The sequence below is a fragment of the Varroa jacobsoni genome, unplaced genomic scaffold (genome assembly GCF_002532875.2).
Source record: "Varroa jacobsoni isolate VJ856 unplaced genomic scaffold, vjacob_1.0 scaffold_1146, whole genome shotgun sequence".
Lineage (NCBI taxonomy): Eukaryota > Metazoa > Arthropoda > Arachnida > Mesostigmata > Varroidae > Varroa > Varroa jacobsoni.
In genome coordinates, this window is record NW_019214048.1 from 263,144 (window position 1) to 279,834 (window position 16,691).

Below are 16,691 nucleotides of genomic sequence, written 5' to 3' on the forward strand. Positions count from 1 at the left end.
CAATGAGCTTTCCAGTTTAAACCTAGTGATTCCTAAGATGATTACTCGGAGTTCTTCATGTCGCCTTATCGTACCGTTATGTTTGACTAGCGTCAACCAGTTGATTATGATGCACTTCTTCCGATTAACTATTGCTCATTGCGCGAGTTCTGAAGCTGAAAGAGTTCAGCCCTTGAACATATGCTAGTAAACCGTAGTGAAGAATATTCGACTCGTCGCTTATAGAATGCTTGTTGTAGTTCAAATGTCATCGTTTTTAATACAGCATACCTGGTTGCACTCTTTTTCAACGAGGAATCTTATGAAGTCATGCGGGCTTGAGAATTAGAAAAATAATAGTTAAGATCTGTTAACTTGAATGTAATAATGACCTACTATATAGAACCCAGGAACATCAGAAACGAAATTGTTTTATTAGAGTTCCTAGACCTTGTTTATTCTGGGACCAAAAAAGGGCCGTGTCGAGTCCCACGTTTCGCACTGAGGTAACAGGCATTGCCGCTGATGGCGGACCGCATTATTATGAACTAAAGCCGCCTCGTATCTATTCGAGTTTAGGAGGCAGCCATGTTATTGTACTACCGCTGCGGAGACGAACAGAAAGCTTAGCGAAACCAAGTGACTTAACCCAATTAAAATTTTTAAATCAAAAAAATTATCGGTAATCATTACCAAAAATAACGTGTAACATAACAGGGCCTGTAAAGACTGTTATAATTAAAGTCTATATATTTGTGTAATACGAGCATCTCCTTGCGAAGAAGTACTTTCAGGACCATTAGAAACACATTGGGCCTGTGCACAATCGTCAACTACACGCAATGGCCTACCTAAAGCTGGGCTGTATGCAAAAAGGTCTTTAATGGAACCTACATTGCTGAAAGGCATTTTTGGGCTTAGATCGTTATGTTCGCGACAACACACCGTAGCATGCACTATGGGACAATTTCCATCTGTGATACTGTACAACGCGTTTGGTATTTTTGTTATTCTTTCTCAGACAAACATTTTTGGCAGCCTGAACAGGTAATCCGTTAAACATAGCGTAAACTTTTCTTTGGCCTGGTGGCAACCACGAAGGTCTATGTGTCGTGCAGGTACCTCACTAACACCGAAGGTAATCCATCACGTTACCTCCATTTCATTGTGTACGTACTGTCCTCAGTGGACGGCTCAGCAATTACTACAATGGATGACAACTCTACGTAGCTGCCCTCTGCTCACTTCTTGCGCAGTGTTTTCCGTGCATTCAGCTGTGACACTTTAAAGTTTGCTGCCCCCTTTGTTTGACGATTCTTGCACAGGTATATTTTTGCACGAGATATGCAACGGGAGCGCTACCCACCAATGGGAAAAAAGGAGCCATGAATTGTATTTCGCCTATCGATATCTTGGCAGCACGGTACGTTTAGATAGGCTGCATTTGTGCTAATAATCCACGGAACAGCAGTGTGGAAGGCGGGCACAGAAGGCAATTTTCCAAAAAAGTATCCAAGTTATTTTTCAATGAGCTTTGTTTTTTTAGTTTATACGAATTCGAGAAATTTCAAGGGCGCACATTTGTACGAAGGCTTTCCTTCGCGCTTTTTGTGACGATGCGGGACCGCGTAGCAATGCCAAACCATAACTTTGCCTGCTAACAGCTCACTTAAACAAAGTGCATTGGATAACTTGTGACTAGAAGTTGATGTTTCTCAAACTAGCAACATCATACTAAACGTAAAACTAATTCTGTTTGCTAGTACCAGATCCGAAGCATATTTCGTTAAGCAAAGTCCTTAATCACCGGTTTAGCCTCTGGCGACGGCTACAATTGAAACAGCGAAGAACAAATGTGTACATTACTCGTTATAGGTCGATAATGAAAGGTTTTATATATGGCCATTATTTACGTGTCGTAGATGGAATGTAGCCGTCGAATTTGAGAACTGCTAACTCAGACATATCAGATCAGAAATCAATTGATTCATGCTCAGATTGTATGCATAGAAACAAAATTCTTAATAGATAAACTCTGATCATGGACTAAAAATACACAGAATAGGCTTGAACGAATTTATCAGATTGTTATCGTAAATGCGTTATTGTGGATGTAGGTCAAGTTAATGACTTTTTTAAGAACAGAAAATAGTAACTAAGTTATTTAGTACAATATACATTGAATACTTTCTTATGATCCTTTGGCTTGGGCTATTAATTAATTAATAGCGCCTCGTTATTACTTGTTAATTTAATAACAAGTGGTCCATTTGGCGAAACACGTTTGAGAACCCTAAATAACGTGCCCAACGTATATTGCAACAGAGATTGTATGCGAAAATTATTATATGATTTCTGACAAACTTCATGAAGTTACGCGAATCTAAAATGTAGCATACTGTTATAGAAGAAGATTACATTTTCAGCTAAGTTTAATCAAGTTTTAATAGCTAGTATTTGCTTCAGAGATTGGTCAGCCTAATCTTGTTAGGTACGTGCGCTATCCATAAAAAAAAATAGGACTGAGTTAAACCGTAGAGTTTAGGTTGTGAAGACTCGCCCTCGGATGAAGTGCAGCGGGTTTTTGCTGCCACCTACATCTTGTACAAAGTTTAAGTCTATGTCGATTCTAATAGATTTCTAGGCCTATATAACTAAGTACCTATTAGAATATGTCATTCGAACTACTTGTTGCTGAATGGCAATCAAATGGTTAGCGGTGCCGGGGCGATTATCGACGGCACCTAACGGCGACGGGTTGTTTCGACAGCATATCTAAACCATCAGTCCTTGTCTGATTATTACACCAAGAATGTCTACGAAATTTATTCTCCCAGTGGGGACGCAAGATCCCACAAAATTGCATTCTGTGCTGTGGGCCAGGGTACGGTGTACGTGTGCGTCGTTCTCGACGGAAACCGAATGTGTTTAGACGGACAAACCAGAGATATTTAAACTTTTCTTAGAGTTCAATGAACACGTAACGTAAATGTGCCATATATTGTTTGTGTGATAGAGTTACGACGAGCAAATAACTAGCGGATAGGACGCTCTATTGACTGTGAATAACTTAGTAAAGAAATAGCGCTATGTAGGTGCTTATTTCTGCCAGCCTGCCGTTAACAGGGCTAAATCATTTTGGTGGCTGGCAATATGGATCTAAGCATCGAACCGAGTACCAGGGATAGCAAGCCAACTGAATGGTATGTAAAGACGCTCGACTGCTTTTTCCGGAAGCCGTACACGTCAATGCGATTTTCAAGAGGAAGCATTCAAGACGACGCTGTATGATTGTTTTCCGGTACAGAAAAGTTACGCCATTTGAGGATTTCTTCTGCCGCTTCAAGAAAAAACAATGAAATACTTGTGGAATTTGTTGAAGTTACGCGAACGTTGCTTGATTAACCGGATTTAATGCTCACATTTAGCGAAGATACAACGGAGCATGAAATCCCTCATTGATCCTAATATTATCGCAGAAACACGATTATATGTACTTTCTACTGGTCGGTTTGTTCTGGCACGATAGGTCTCCGACTGGACTAACTGCCATAAGCTTAAGTCCCGAATTCGGTAAAGCAAACATTGCGTACTGCCATCGACCGATTGCTATATAATAATTTGTTTTTTGGACGTTGATGTCAAGCCCATGAGGCGTAATTGAAGGCTGATTTTATTCCCCATGCATTTTAAGATTACAACGATCGACGGTTGCGTCCGAATCCGGTTCGTAACGTAATCGGACCGCAAAATACAACCGTCTTCAGGAAACATGTTAGGAGATTGTTAAAGCTAGTTCAGACCGACCTAACGACACGGATCTTAAGGTACGGAAGAGGTTGTTTTCTATAACGTTTCATGTAGGCGTAATTGTAACAACTCGCTCATCTCAAATTATATCTCCTCCAAAGTCGAGCAACGAATAAGGAGATCTTTTCATTTGGCCTAAAGGGTTTGAAGCGTCAAGGGCGGCACACCGTTATGTTCGGTCGTCATTTACTCCATACTCCATCTCAAAAAAACAGGAATATTTGAGGACCGAGTTTCAGCGGCCTAATTGCAGGGGAGACTGTCTCTAAGATCTACGGGTTTCAACTTCTTTTTTTTGTACTTTAGCCTGACGGTTCTGTGCTTCGGACGATCCTTCTGCAGTGTTATCATTGCGCGTAGGTCGCGGTTGAGTCGCTCGATGTATGGCAAATGCAGCCTTGTGGTTCAGCAATTCAATTCAATCTATTAAGCTAGGACCTATAAAAAGCCTAAATTTTTACGTATTTTCAAACAGACCGGTAACTTCAGATGAATGATTAAGCACTGTCCGCTGTGACCATCACATTTCGTGATGGTCACAGTGAAAAAACGTAAAATCTTCTAAGGACATTACTACTAACGTTACATCAAACTAAAGCTTTAAAGGTAAAGAAAGCAGCACACATACACTCAGCTGTATCTCTCCTTTCCGTTTGTCGTCTCGCAGGCTTTCATAAACGTCCAAGGAGTCTTTGAAGCCAGAAAGGGAGACGTGTGATAGGAAATCGGAAGTAGGTTTAGCGAACAGTGCTTACTGCCTGAGCCAGGGGCAGGCAGTTTGATAGGCCAGTGGGTAGGGTCCAATGCCTCACCCTTCTGGCTAATATGGCTGTACTTATTTGAGCCGAGATTTGATCTCTGAAGCGGGCCGATAGAATGGCCCCTTCATGTTTACAGATAAGATGCTATCTTTTTAGAGGATTGGAGAAGCTGTTAAGGCGGATGTTCAAAGCTTGCTTAAGATTTTTACTGTTAAAAAAATGTCTACGCACCCTGTGACTATACTATTTCGTTTTGTAAAATATGTCGATAAATATTAACACTTTTGTGTTTTTGTGTGGGAATCTAGTCGAAAGATTATTTGACATTGTAGTAATATATATATATATATATATATATATATATATATATATATATATATATAATAGTAAGTGAAAACCAGCGAAGTACGATCATTCTGATTCTGAGTAGTTTATTAGTAAACAATATTAACTGTTCTAGAGCTATTGCAGTTTTTCCAACATTTTAAATGCAACAGTTCTTGTATTTTAACGCCGCCCTTTTTTCGGTCACAATTTTGTCCCTTTAAATAATTTCTTGCCCATAAAATGTATAAGGTAAAATAATTTCATTAACAGACTCGCAGGTACAAAATTTCATAAATTTTCATCTGCCCAATTAAAATTAAAGGTGGAAATCTTTTGGATTTAGGTCCCCGACGCTACTGCCTACTCCATCGAATGGGAATGTGCTGAATCACTGTACATTATAATTATTTCAACTGTTGGAGAATGAGTACAATTCTGACCAAGTTCCTCTGCAATAAGGACTCTTCCATGCATCTTTAAGAAAGTTTCGGTCTTCAAGAATGTCTTTAATACAGCTCATTGGAAAGAAACAATGCAAGGACATCTTTTGATGAAGTGTCCTGTTGCTTTCCAATAATTTGTCTTCGGTCACTGACAATTTGCTGTATTGTACTTTCTACTGCTTTTCAGGTGAGTGGAGTGCGTAAATACTATGAACGATAGCCCTGCTGTCAGTTTCTGCTTGTATGCAAGGCAACGTGTACAGATACGAGAGGTCAATTATTCGTCTTTCAATGACCTCCGATCGACCGTGGAAGGGGGTCGAGTAATAATACCAGAGCATACAGACGTATGTCTTTCAAGAGATATCTGATGTTTGCGCAGGACTACCTTTACTCTGGCCATAGCCCACGTTTTTAATATCTAACTTCCAACCTTGACATGTTCAATAAGACATCCCTAAAGCCTCACAGCTGACCGTGAAATACTGATCAAACAGGTAACTTATCGATGGGTTAATGGTTAATATTTTTTCAATGATTATTTGACAATTGATCATGATGAGTACATTATTTTCGTTCAGTGGTGAATTGCTAAAGATCTTATATTGCGCTAAAATAACGATCATACTGATATACCCAAAATTCATCTTCAGCTACCAACACGGTAGTGAATATATTAGATATTTACAGCTGCCTATACCCTAACTTGAGGTATTGTTACCGCAGTGCTAGAAATGCAACATTTAAACACACACTGCGCGACAGAGATCGGCGTAACAACTGACGTTAATTAGATCAGGGTCATATATACTACATGGGCTGTTGGTAAACAAACATAATACGTGAAGCTTTTCAAGGCATCGTTTGTGCACCTTTACCTGCCTTCATACGAACGTTGGAACGAAGTCAACGAAGCATTATTTAGGTTACCTATATATATATATATATATATATACTGAATAGTTTAAAAAGTATTTGACGGTCTTTCCAGCTAAATGGCCTTTAGAATCTATTGCCTTAGAATTTTTTGCAAAAATCAATATTTTCTATAATTCAACTACGACGAAGGCAAAAATGCTGCCCAACCGCATAGAAAAATTGGTACTATTTACGACCAAGATGCATTATTGAAAAAATAGGTTCCGAATTGTTCTCCTTTTCGTTCAGATTTATCTCTCAGATTTTGCACAGATATTTTTCGCGGTGGCCGATCAACTGTGCAAAAGGCTGATGAAAGTATTGCGACGCATGAGTAGAGGAACTGATTTCGGTGTATCTGCGAAGTTCTACGGAAACACAATGATCTAAAGCGGCTGGTTCGGGGAGATGAAAAATGGACCATGTACAACAATACTGTGTAAATCAGATAATGCTCAAAGGGCGAAGAATCTGTGACAGAGCCCGTGCGGACGATGCAAAGAAAATGTTTTGTGGCCATTGGGAGGAATCGTGCGTTACGAGCCGCTGCTAATAGACGAAACGATTAATTTAGGCTTTTCCTATGAACAACTGATAACATTATAATAAGCCATTGGAAAATCTACCCGAACAGAAATTGTGGCGATGTTAGGCCACGTACATCTTTAACTAATGGCAAAAATCGACAAAAAAAAACTTTTATTTACCGAAAATTTTTATTTAAAATTTTCAATGCACTCATCGAAATATCATCTACTTCGATTTTTAACCCGTTAGTTTGTAGTTTAAATGGAAGGATGCAGAAATTTTCTCATAATTTTTTTACCCAAAAAAACTACCGAAGCTCCACTGTGCGAAATTTTGGTTCAGCAGAAAATTGCAAGACCACTGATAGTATGCAGAATCAACTGTGTATGGAAAAAATATAATTTTTTTTTTTATTCATTTTGAGCTTTCAAGTTCAGTCATACTGGATTGAATTTGCCTTAGGCACAATGCGTAGAAATGGGCAAAACTTTTAGATGTTTTTTTTGCTGTGCGGATCTGTACAAATGATACATTTTGATGCATGCTTTGTATCTAATTGCATAAAACCAACAAATATATGTTAGGTGGCAGTCACACGCTTGTAGTTTGTAAATATAAAAATATATGGTGTATAGCGCTGCATTATGTCGAAAGTTGGTCTGAGTAATTGGAAAAAACGATGGATGTTACAGTAGAATAACTTATTAGATCATTATCGCTTATTAGATCGGGGAATTATTAGATCATTATGGCATGAACTCCAATAATTCCCCGACCTGAAACGACCAAACCACCTAGACACTACCCACTAAGGGTACCAAAGTAGTACGCATACGTACTGCACGCGATCCATCCATCGGTCACTTGTTCGTCCACTTAAAGCTTGCTACGTTGACTACTTTAGTACTCATTTTGCGATGCAGCTGTTTGGTTCGATAGAAACATTGGTAGGACATTCTATTGTCGTCGTGACAATTATAATTTCGATGTTATTATTTCAATAACAAGGTCGGATAAACCGAATAGGTCAACTTTTAGGTGCCCTATTATTCTCCAATGTCGTGGAGTTGGCAAGCTCAAACGGGTAAAACATTAAGGCCCAGTTTGAAAATCTGTATATTTCATTGGGTATAGTCCTATCTAGGTCTTGCTATTAATGAATAGTTATTTAATTTCTTCCTGAACATTGACTAGAAGAAACAGACTAGCTATTTCAGATAATAAATTACAACGGTCGACCCGTTTAATGTTGAACATGACGGTGTCGTACCTAGAATACTGTGAAAATTAAGAATATTTATGTAATTATAATAGCAATAATTACAATCGTAGTCTGGCCACAGAACACACGAAGGACATTGTATAGGTCCGTCAGAAGGTACCTTTATTTTTCAGTTCACCTCCAGCATTGGTAAGGTTCGGAGAGATTAGCTTTGCTAATGAAAATAATTTTTTTTTTGACTACGTAACCCTTCTTTGCCTTTATAACAACAAGTAAACGCTCTTGGTAATGAAGCCGATGCATTGATAGCTGAACCTTCAAACTTCTGCGTCTTATTTTGAATCGCTTGTTTCCCAGGCCCTGCTACATGGGACTTAACCGTATAATCCAACAGACTTACGTCTGTAAAAGCCAAGCATTAGAGGGTTTCCGTTGAAAATCTGCCAGAATTTCGCGATTCACCAAAGCCTCATAGGGTCAATTGTTGTCATATAGAAAGGCCACCTTGCCTATCCTGGGCCTTTATATTGTCAATTTCTTGACCCAGTTGAACAAATCGAATCGAGGTGAACTTGTCATCCCACTGCGTGTTCGAAGCTGTTACAGCAGAGCACTTATCGAATCCAGTAAATTATCTATGATAATGCTTTGCCTTAACTGTTAACCACCGCGTTAAAAGGTGTTATAGAAGACTTTTATATAAGACTGTTATAGAAGAGAAAATGAATTCTCTTCTTTCTCTTCTTTCTAAATGCAGATATTGGGTACACATTTGTTTTCATTAAAAATGCAATAAACGAGCAAGCAATGATAGGAGCACGGCCAAGCGATCGGCAATAGTACCTTCACTGAATTCAAGAAGAACCAACTTCACTTGATTATCCTCAATCTGTTTCCCAGTACTATATAAGGGCGATTAAAAACTGTAATACAACTACCTCTTCCCTACGCAGAGGCTTCAGCTGAAATTCAGCTGATATTTTACACTCGCAACAGAAGAGTCATCGTCGACGTTTTCATAAACGGAGCCTAGATTGTGCCTTAAATGAAGAACCCTAGAAGCCAATTGCGATAGGCCTTGTCAGAAAAGTCCAAGCGAGGAGCGTGCAAAGTTTCAAACAAACCTACGGAGTGCAAAAACCAGTCTATCTAATAGAATTATAAGCTACGTACAGTGTAATTAATCTTTTCTTTGAAGGTTGCGAATGTCTGATTTATTAGGTGTTACGTTTCGAGTGTCGCAATAACCTAGCATTGTTGATGGCCTAACCTTGTTATATGCGGTTTGGTAAAACCGTTGTTTAGTGCCAGATGGCCTGTACAGTACGTTTAGAATAGGTGTTTTTTAATGTATGATTATCTGTGTGACTGTGTGCGTGTGTGTGTGACACGGGAACAGAGCTTTGTGAAGTTTCTAGTACCTTCTATGTCGGCATTTAAACGAAGCTTCCTCCCTTCCCTCCTTTAGCATTTAGTAGTCTCACTTGTAATAGGGGGCTGAAGAAACTGGATAGAGTCGAGCCTTTGGGGATCTGCATCGTGGACACGTGACGGTATAACATTCGATGCACCGATTAAACGCAAGCTAGACGATAAACCCTCGCCGAGTAGGCCAGCCTCACGAGGAGATGTTTCTTAACAAAGAGTGGCATGCGCAGCACGAGATGCGTGCGAAATCATTGAAATCCGCTCCGGGTCCGCGTGGCTGCGACCATTTCGAATTTCCCGCCGGGCCCCTGCCTTCCCTTCGCTCTACGGGCCCCATGCGGTTTGCGACAGATCTATGGTAAATCCAGCGGCGGTAGCGGCGGCGCCGGAGGTAGTAGCAGCGCGGGAAAGCAGTAGAGGCAGCGGCGGCGGCGCCGCGGCAGCAGCAGCAGCAGCTCTCTTCAATACGGCAACGGCGCCTCCATTACGAAGTAAGCCCCTTCCCCACTCAGGGACCTACGGTATATGTTAGCCTGCCTATTCAAGTCTATCGAAGGATCAACCGCTTACTTCTTTATTCAGCAATGGAATCTCGTTAGACCACAATAAATGTAGAATTAACTTATCGTTGTCCGCTCGTGTGCTCAGCTGTTTTTCTATTCGTCCATCTGACCCTGCATATATATATACTCTACATATAAAATTCGTTTTTCCGGTTCAAGGCGCAGCTAGTAGTTTACGCTAAAATAACATGTGCATTGACAGAAGTAACATCGCTATTCCTTGTCGGGTGTCTTTCAACGTTGATGTGGGGTTAGCAAGCAATGGTAGTGATCGTTGTCGTGGTTCGGGGGTGAGGGGTAGTAACTGGCTCTCTGCTGGCTGCCGTGTGCCATAGTCCAGCTGTTGGATCTGCCCTCTCCCTCATACAACTCGCTTCCCGTCGTAATGGTGAGCCTCGTTGCGTGTTACCCTCTCTCATTTGGCCCAACTTCCCCGACTCGTGGCCCCTTTCCCCTTTAGCAGACCCCCAATGCCTTTACAGCAGCAGTGTATATGTAATACCAAGGGGCGTCAAAACAGACGCGTCTCTTCAACGGAGTGGTGCATGCGGAGCAGCGCCCTTCAGTGAGCCCCTAGCCGAACAGCGGCCGCAAAAATGGACGGATACAGCAGCCACAATTTGGATAACCTATTCAAGCGCAGTTGCACGTCATCGTCACAAAAACCGCTAAAGAAGGAGACGACAAAGCAATATCAGCGTGTAGTTTATCCGCACGTTTAACGTTAATTCATCCTCGGCTTTCCTTCTGATGAACGTGAACGTCGTCCTCATATAAAAACAAAACGTGTTTTGTAGGCACGTTGACAGCTGTCTGTCTGTCTGTCTGTTTTTGCCTCCGTTTGTTCACCACAACAAAGTTGACAACGATTCTCCCATTTCACAAACCCTAGCGCCTTTTGTCACTAAGTATTAGATCATTTTATAGCCTCCATTTTGATCTTTGTGTATGATTTATAGATTGATTCATCGATCGACCTAAATTCGGGAGCTAACCAGTCGGTCACTCGATCACTTGCGATATCACTTCGTTGTCCTTTTTCGGGATTTACCCTTTGTTTGGGCTAGGTGCTTTTGAAGCGTGTCTAGATTTTGTCGATCCGGCGTTGGGCAACAAAGGAGATAAGAATCAAGGACGCACCGTCGGGTGGTCGTTCTTTCAGTGTCAGCAATGAACAGTAACCTGGTCTCTCTAGAATAGTGTAGCCAAGCTGTGCCTAGCATCATCTAGTGACTGGTAGATCGCCATCGCGTTTCGACCACATCGCAGGCAAACTTCAGATTGCATCGGTGCGTGCTGGACCGTGAAGTGGGCCACCAGGAAGGCAGGCCTACATTTGCTATTCGTCTGTCCACTCGAGAGGAAAACGTAGGCAAGGCAGCTCACACTAGCTGGCATCGAAGTTCTCAGTTTCTGAAGTAAAATATCAATATTTCAGTACTGCTACTGAAGTCGTTGTTGTTTGACGTCGAGATCTTTGATAGTGTTTAGTTTTTGTTCAGGGTGGCAACTTTGTCAGTGGTGCCAATAAGGCCCTAGACGCTGTAAACATAAGTACAAGAAGTGAAAGTTTCAGCGTAGTCAATGCAATTTGTCATCTTTAAATCACCGAAGAAGTGCGATCTGCTGTCGAATATATGCGTAAGTCAGCAGAAGTCGGCTGGTCATAACGGAAGTTCACTTAAATAGACGCGGCGGATGCACTGTGCTAATAGGAATCATAGCGAGCAAAATCCAAATCGTGTTAGAGGGATCGTTTGCCCTTACTATATTTCTATGAATTTGTGAATCCGTGCTACGAGAAAGATATAAGGCGGTGACCAGTGGGAAGGGTACGGTGTCGTAAGAGTACCTACGAGTGTAGTAAAGTGTAACGTCAACGGGGGAAGAGTATTGCTGAATGTGTCGACGAGTGTTTAGCTTACTACTGTACAGTTTCAGTGCTTCGCCTATTTTTCATATTCTAAAAACGACATACGCAACTATAAGGATTACGGTGTTTTGCGGGTCTACTGGCACAACCGACAAGTATTGCTGCTCCTAGCTTCGAAAATTGTTTGAGGAAAACGCTTTATTGACGTGAACCGCTAAACCGGTTCTAGCGAAATTTTTCGCTAGTCTTTTCTTTCCTCTCGTGGTTGAAAACTTCTGGAGCCGCCCGTCGAGCCTTGAAAACTTCCCTAACCGCTTGCAGTGTTGCTCACTCTCGTTCGTGGGTTGCCTTCTTTCGTAAAAGCCCTCTACTTAAGTTAATCACGAGCCAGCCTAACTGTAATACAGCACCAACAACAGTAACTACCCAAAACTTTAATAGGAACATCACAGATACTACAAGGAACTACAAGCGCCGCCCAAACTAACGAAGCAAGCCTAAGGAAATTGATAACCGATTCTACGATACAGGATCATATATCGTCGACGCGAATAACCTCCACCCGGCGGCGTCCAACAAGACGACGAAGCCCCCGTTTGAAGAAAACCAAAAAGCATCCAAGGCTCAAGCCATTAAAGGGATCCCGGCTAATCGATAGTTAAGTGACAACGACACAGTTCGAGATAATTTGTCGAAGTTTGCCGAGTAACTCCAATTCCTACCGAATTCAGGTGTCGAAAGCGGAAGATAGGAGCAAAAGTAGGCGCCATACAGAACACGTTCTGTGTGAAAGCCGGTCTATGAAAAGCGAACTTATATACACAACTACATACAGATATTTCTATATCGACATATACTCCTATAACAATTAAATACTATTCGCTCGTCTCATGACGGGCATCTGCTATTACTCGTGCAGCGTGGAATAATTATATACCCGCATATATATGTGGCTAGATGGGAAAGCGAAGAAGTAACAGCCCGCTAGCTTCAACATAAGAAGCAACTCTCCCAGCCTGCATTACCGAGATAAACCACAGGATAGTGAAGTTTTAAAAGTATTGCTAGTAATCTAAAACTAAAAAACCTAGTTGTCATAAAAATATAGGCGTGAAAACAGATAATGCACGCGCTCATGCGTGCAATCATACCGAACGTGTAACGTTAAACAATATTGTTAAATAAGAAGCCAAACAGAAAAAGAGTCACTCTAACAGGAGGGAAGCCCTTTCGAAGCTGATCTACTACTGGATACACCGAATTCGGGGTACGGATACTAACTAGTAATTGAAAAACCTCAACGGTCAACATCGACCGGGCTACACGTTGTCAAGAGGCTATCGTCGATATTAGAACTAGAAACGAGTTATTCTATAACTATATAGCCCCATATATTAAACACACAGATGCATACAGGCACGTACACATAAGTAAGCCAGCGAGTGGAGAAACAGTGAAAACAGCAAGTCAACAAGTGTTTATCGAACGAATCCGGGAAAGGTGCGGGACATGTTCTAATCGGGACATAACAGTAGCACAGGCATTTGTTCAATTAACGATCGTAAATAGCCTAAAGCATCGAGGAACATCCAGAGGTTACAGTAAAACACGCGAAGTTTAGCAAGCCTAGATCAGCTGAACAAAACAACAGGAACAATGGCCGTAGTTAACGACTGCAATAAATAAACAACCTTTGTTACGAGATTATTTCAAGATTTCCAAGATCTTGACTCTCTATCGCTGTTAACGCATTCAAATACGGAGGCGGAGTGGGGAAGCGTACATCGAACGAGCGGGAAGCTGTGACTCATCTTTTAATAAAAGCTGTTGTTCTTCTTTAAGTAGCACTACAGTAGCAGCAGGAGCAGCTGTGATACCGTTCAGAGATAGCCCCCACTCTACGATAGAACACGCTTGAAATATTTTGCCACGTCCTCCTCCATCACAGCACCGGCAAAGGCGCTGTGGTATATTCTATATAATTTATTGCAATTACTCGCCCATTAGTCTACAATTAAAAGAAACACTTCTAAAGTGCAGTCACCTTACACACCGTTCATACGAAACAACGTCGTCAATATTCATAACACTGTTGAGTACCTTTTTCCGTACCAACGGTGGGGCAAGTTACCAGAGAGGTCTGTCCAGTGTACGCCGGAAAAGCAAGCTCAAGCCTACGAAGAAAACAGCTGAAACAGAAGCAGACCGCACTAGCGGGCTGTAATAACCGGAAAATAAGGTTGCGGTGGAACAAAAGTTCTTACATGTTTTCATGCACATCGATATTGTTACCTCGTGTTGCGCATCGGCCGGATACTCTGTCCAGAAAATTTGCCAGCAAGCAATTAGGCGAAGAGCGAGACCTGAGTGAAGCTATAAACTGAGAACAAAAACATCAACAACAAAAAGCCTTTGCTCAGTACTTTACTTATTCATTACACAGAGAAACCGAATATAAAGCAAGTTTGAAAAGAGCAGCATCATTATCGTTATCGATACAGTAACCGCAAAAAGCGCTGCCAAGGAAGGGGGCAAAAACCGTGACTCTGTCCTACAGAAAAACTGATCGAAGCAACAACAGCGACAGACAACAGTCGAGAAGATGTTTGGTGGAATAGGGAAGAAGGAGCCGGAACCGGAGCCCGAGGATGAGGCTACTCAGCTTCGAAATATGAACCCCGATGAAATGACGGGGGAGCAACTTCAACAGCGAATCGCTAATGGGGCACAAGATGTAAGTGCATTGTAGAATAGTTTGCTATAAAGTCCTTTGAATCATCAGTTCGAAAGCTTGAACGATCAGTTACGAAAGCATTTTGAGGGAAATCTAACAAAATAAATAGCAATGATCCCGGGCAGATTTTAGCCAGATATGCACTAAAAAAATAGCCAAATATGCATAGATGTATATTACTTAGCCATTTATCGATCGTACTTTTCTATAGAGACTTATCTGCCGTTGGAAACTAGAATACCGTTTTTTTTTTACTATTAAAAAATATTGTAAGTTTAATTCGTACCTTTTGCCAGCTATATGCAAGGCCCGAAAATTTTCGATATTGAACACAAGTAAAATTGAAATGATTGCAAGTTTTTACTATTTCCTGAAGAAAAAGCAGGTACCACTTAGACATTTTTGTCCACTTCAGTGCTTCATAGTCTATGGAAACGAGAGCACACTTCATAAACGCCCGTCTCAAAAGGTTTTTAGGATCGTCGTGGCATTGAACACACATCGTACGACGCTTTACCTTTATCTCACTCTGAAAATGAGCACGCGACGCCCAAATGTCGCAACAGTCGGCATCGATTTATCGGGATTTTAGTAGGCTATTTAGTGAAGTGACAAGAAAAGATGTTTCTTGAACCCATACGCAGTAATAATGCGGATGAATCTTCTAGGCCGGTGCGGACCATTGCGCTGCTTAACTTTGTTTAGCTTCATGTTTCTATGGATCTTTTGCCTAAGCTTCAGCTCCCTACAAAATGCAACAAAAAGTTCGTACTCTGTGATAGGCATTTGTGAGGTAATTACAACTCATAAACATACGTATTCTGCTGCAGAGATCTTCCATACGGCTGCATGACTCTTACTCTGGCCTGTTACAGTCGTGTGTTGTTAGCTGTTATTAACCTCATAAGAAAACAAAAGGGCGTCCCACGTGTTACGCATATATATTGTACGTCCAGTGATGTACTATGTTTGAGTTTACATAGTATTCGTTCGGCCTGGAAATGGCCCGAGTTGCTGTATTAAGCAGTATATATGGATGTATATGTGTGTGTGTTTCTGCGTCCTGTCACTTCATCAATGTTGTTTGTCATCTGCCGAGATCGTCTGGCAAGAACGACGAACTCAAGCGTCAGGCTCTTTCCGAATGTTCCTATTACTCGGACAATTCTATATCCGGCTCCAATAGCACGTGTATAGCTGTTACGATGCCTTTACGGAGCGGATACAGAAGGTGCTTTTTAATAAACGAAATATACTTGGTTAGAAGTTAAGATACGGTCAGGATACACTTCGCCACTTAATGTTTTTCGTAAATAGAAAATGATCTAATTCTGTAGGCAGATGAATGAGGACATGTGAAAGCATCAGACTGTGATATCAATCTGTAAACAATTTAGTAAATATATCCTGCTTTTGATGAAAACTTTATAGCTACGAAATATATAGGGGATCGATTGGGTTAGGGTCAACTTTTGATATTCTTCTTTATAAAAGTGAAAGGAACAGACAAAAGAGACATTGATCATTAGGCGTTGTACATTTACAGAACAAAGATCAATTTTCATTTTTGGACAAAAATTTTTCAATAAACTGCAAGAAGAAGTACATTCCAATATAACTTTATATATATATGTATATATATATATATATATATATATATATATATATATATATAAAGCGAGAGAGAAAGAAAGAAAGAGATATTTTCATAGAACATTGGCATCAGTAAAGCACGCAAACGTATCAGAAACTACCAACGCCAGTCTAAAAACAGGTTCGAATGGATGCCTCTTCTATCGCCTACCTCTGCCTGATCAGCCGCAAAAGACCAACGTTACCACTCGTGATTCCGCGACTGCAGTAAAAATATGTTTACCGGTTTTAGAGTCCAACAAGCTATTTAGTAATAACTGAGCACAACAACCTGAACTGCAACAATAGCATCGACTATTTCAGTAGAAGAAAAATATTGCCCAATCATCGCGTTCAACTGAGTTCCATAAACTTTTCGAATACTATTCAAAGCATCGTCCGCTTCGGCACTTCGGCGGTATGCTGTCCTCGTTTCTATCTCGCCTGTTGACCTTAGGGACACGTTGAGATCG

At 41.0% G+C, this 16,691-nt stretch overlaps 1 protein-coding gene across 3 annotated transcripts in view; it reads left to right on the forward strand.

Moving 5' to 3' along the window:
• The window catches only part of Snap25 (Synaptosomal-associated protein 25kDa), a 232,484-nt gene that overhangs the window by 141,056 nt on the left and 74,737 nt on the right, over window positions 1-16,691 (forward strand). Inside the window, exon 1 of one of the 3 annotated variants that reach the window (XM_022845088.2) lies at window positions 13,053-14,586. The exons of the other annotated variants lie outside the window; for them this stretch is intronic. Within the exon in view, the coding sequence (XP_022700823.1) occupies window positions 14,455-14,586 (132 nt within the window). The 5' untranslated portion in view covers window positions 13,053-14,454. Of the gene's footprint in view, window positions 1-13,052; window positions 14,587-16,691 lie in introns of those variants that run through there. 3 annotated transcript variants of the gene reach the window in all.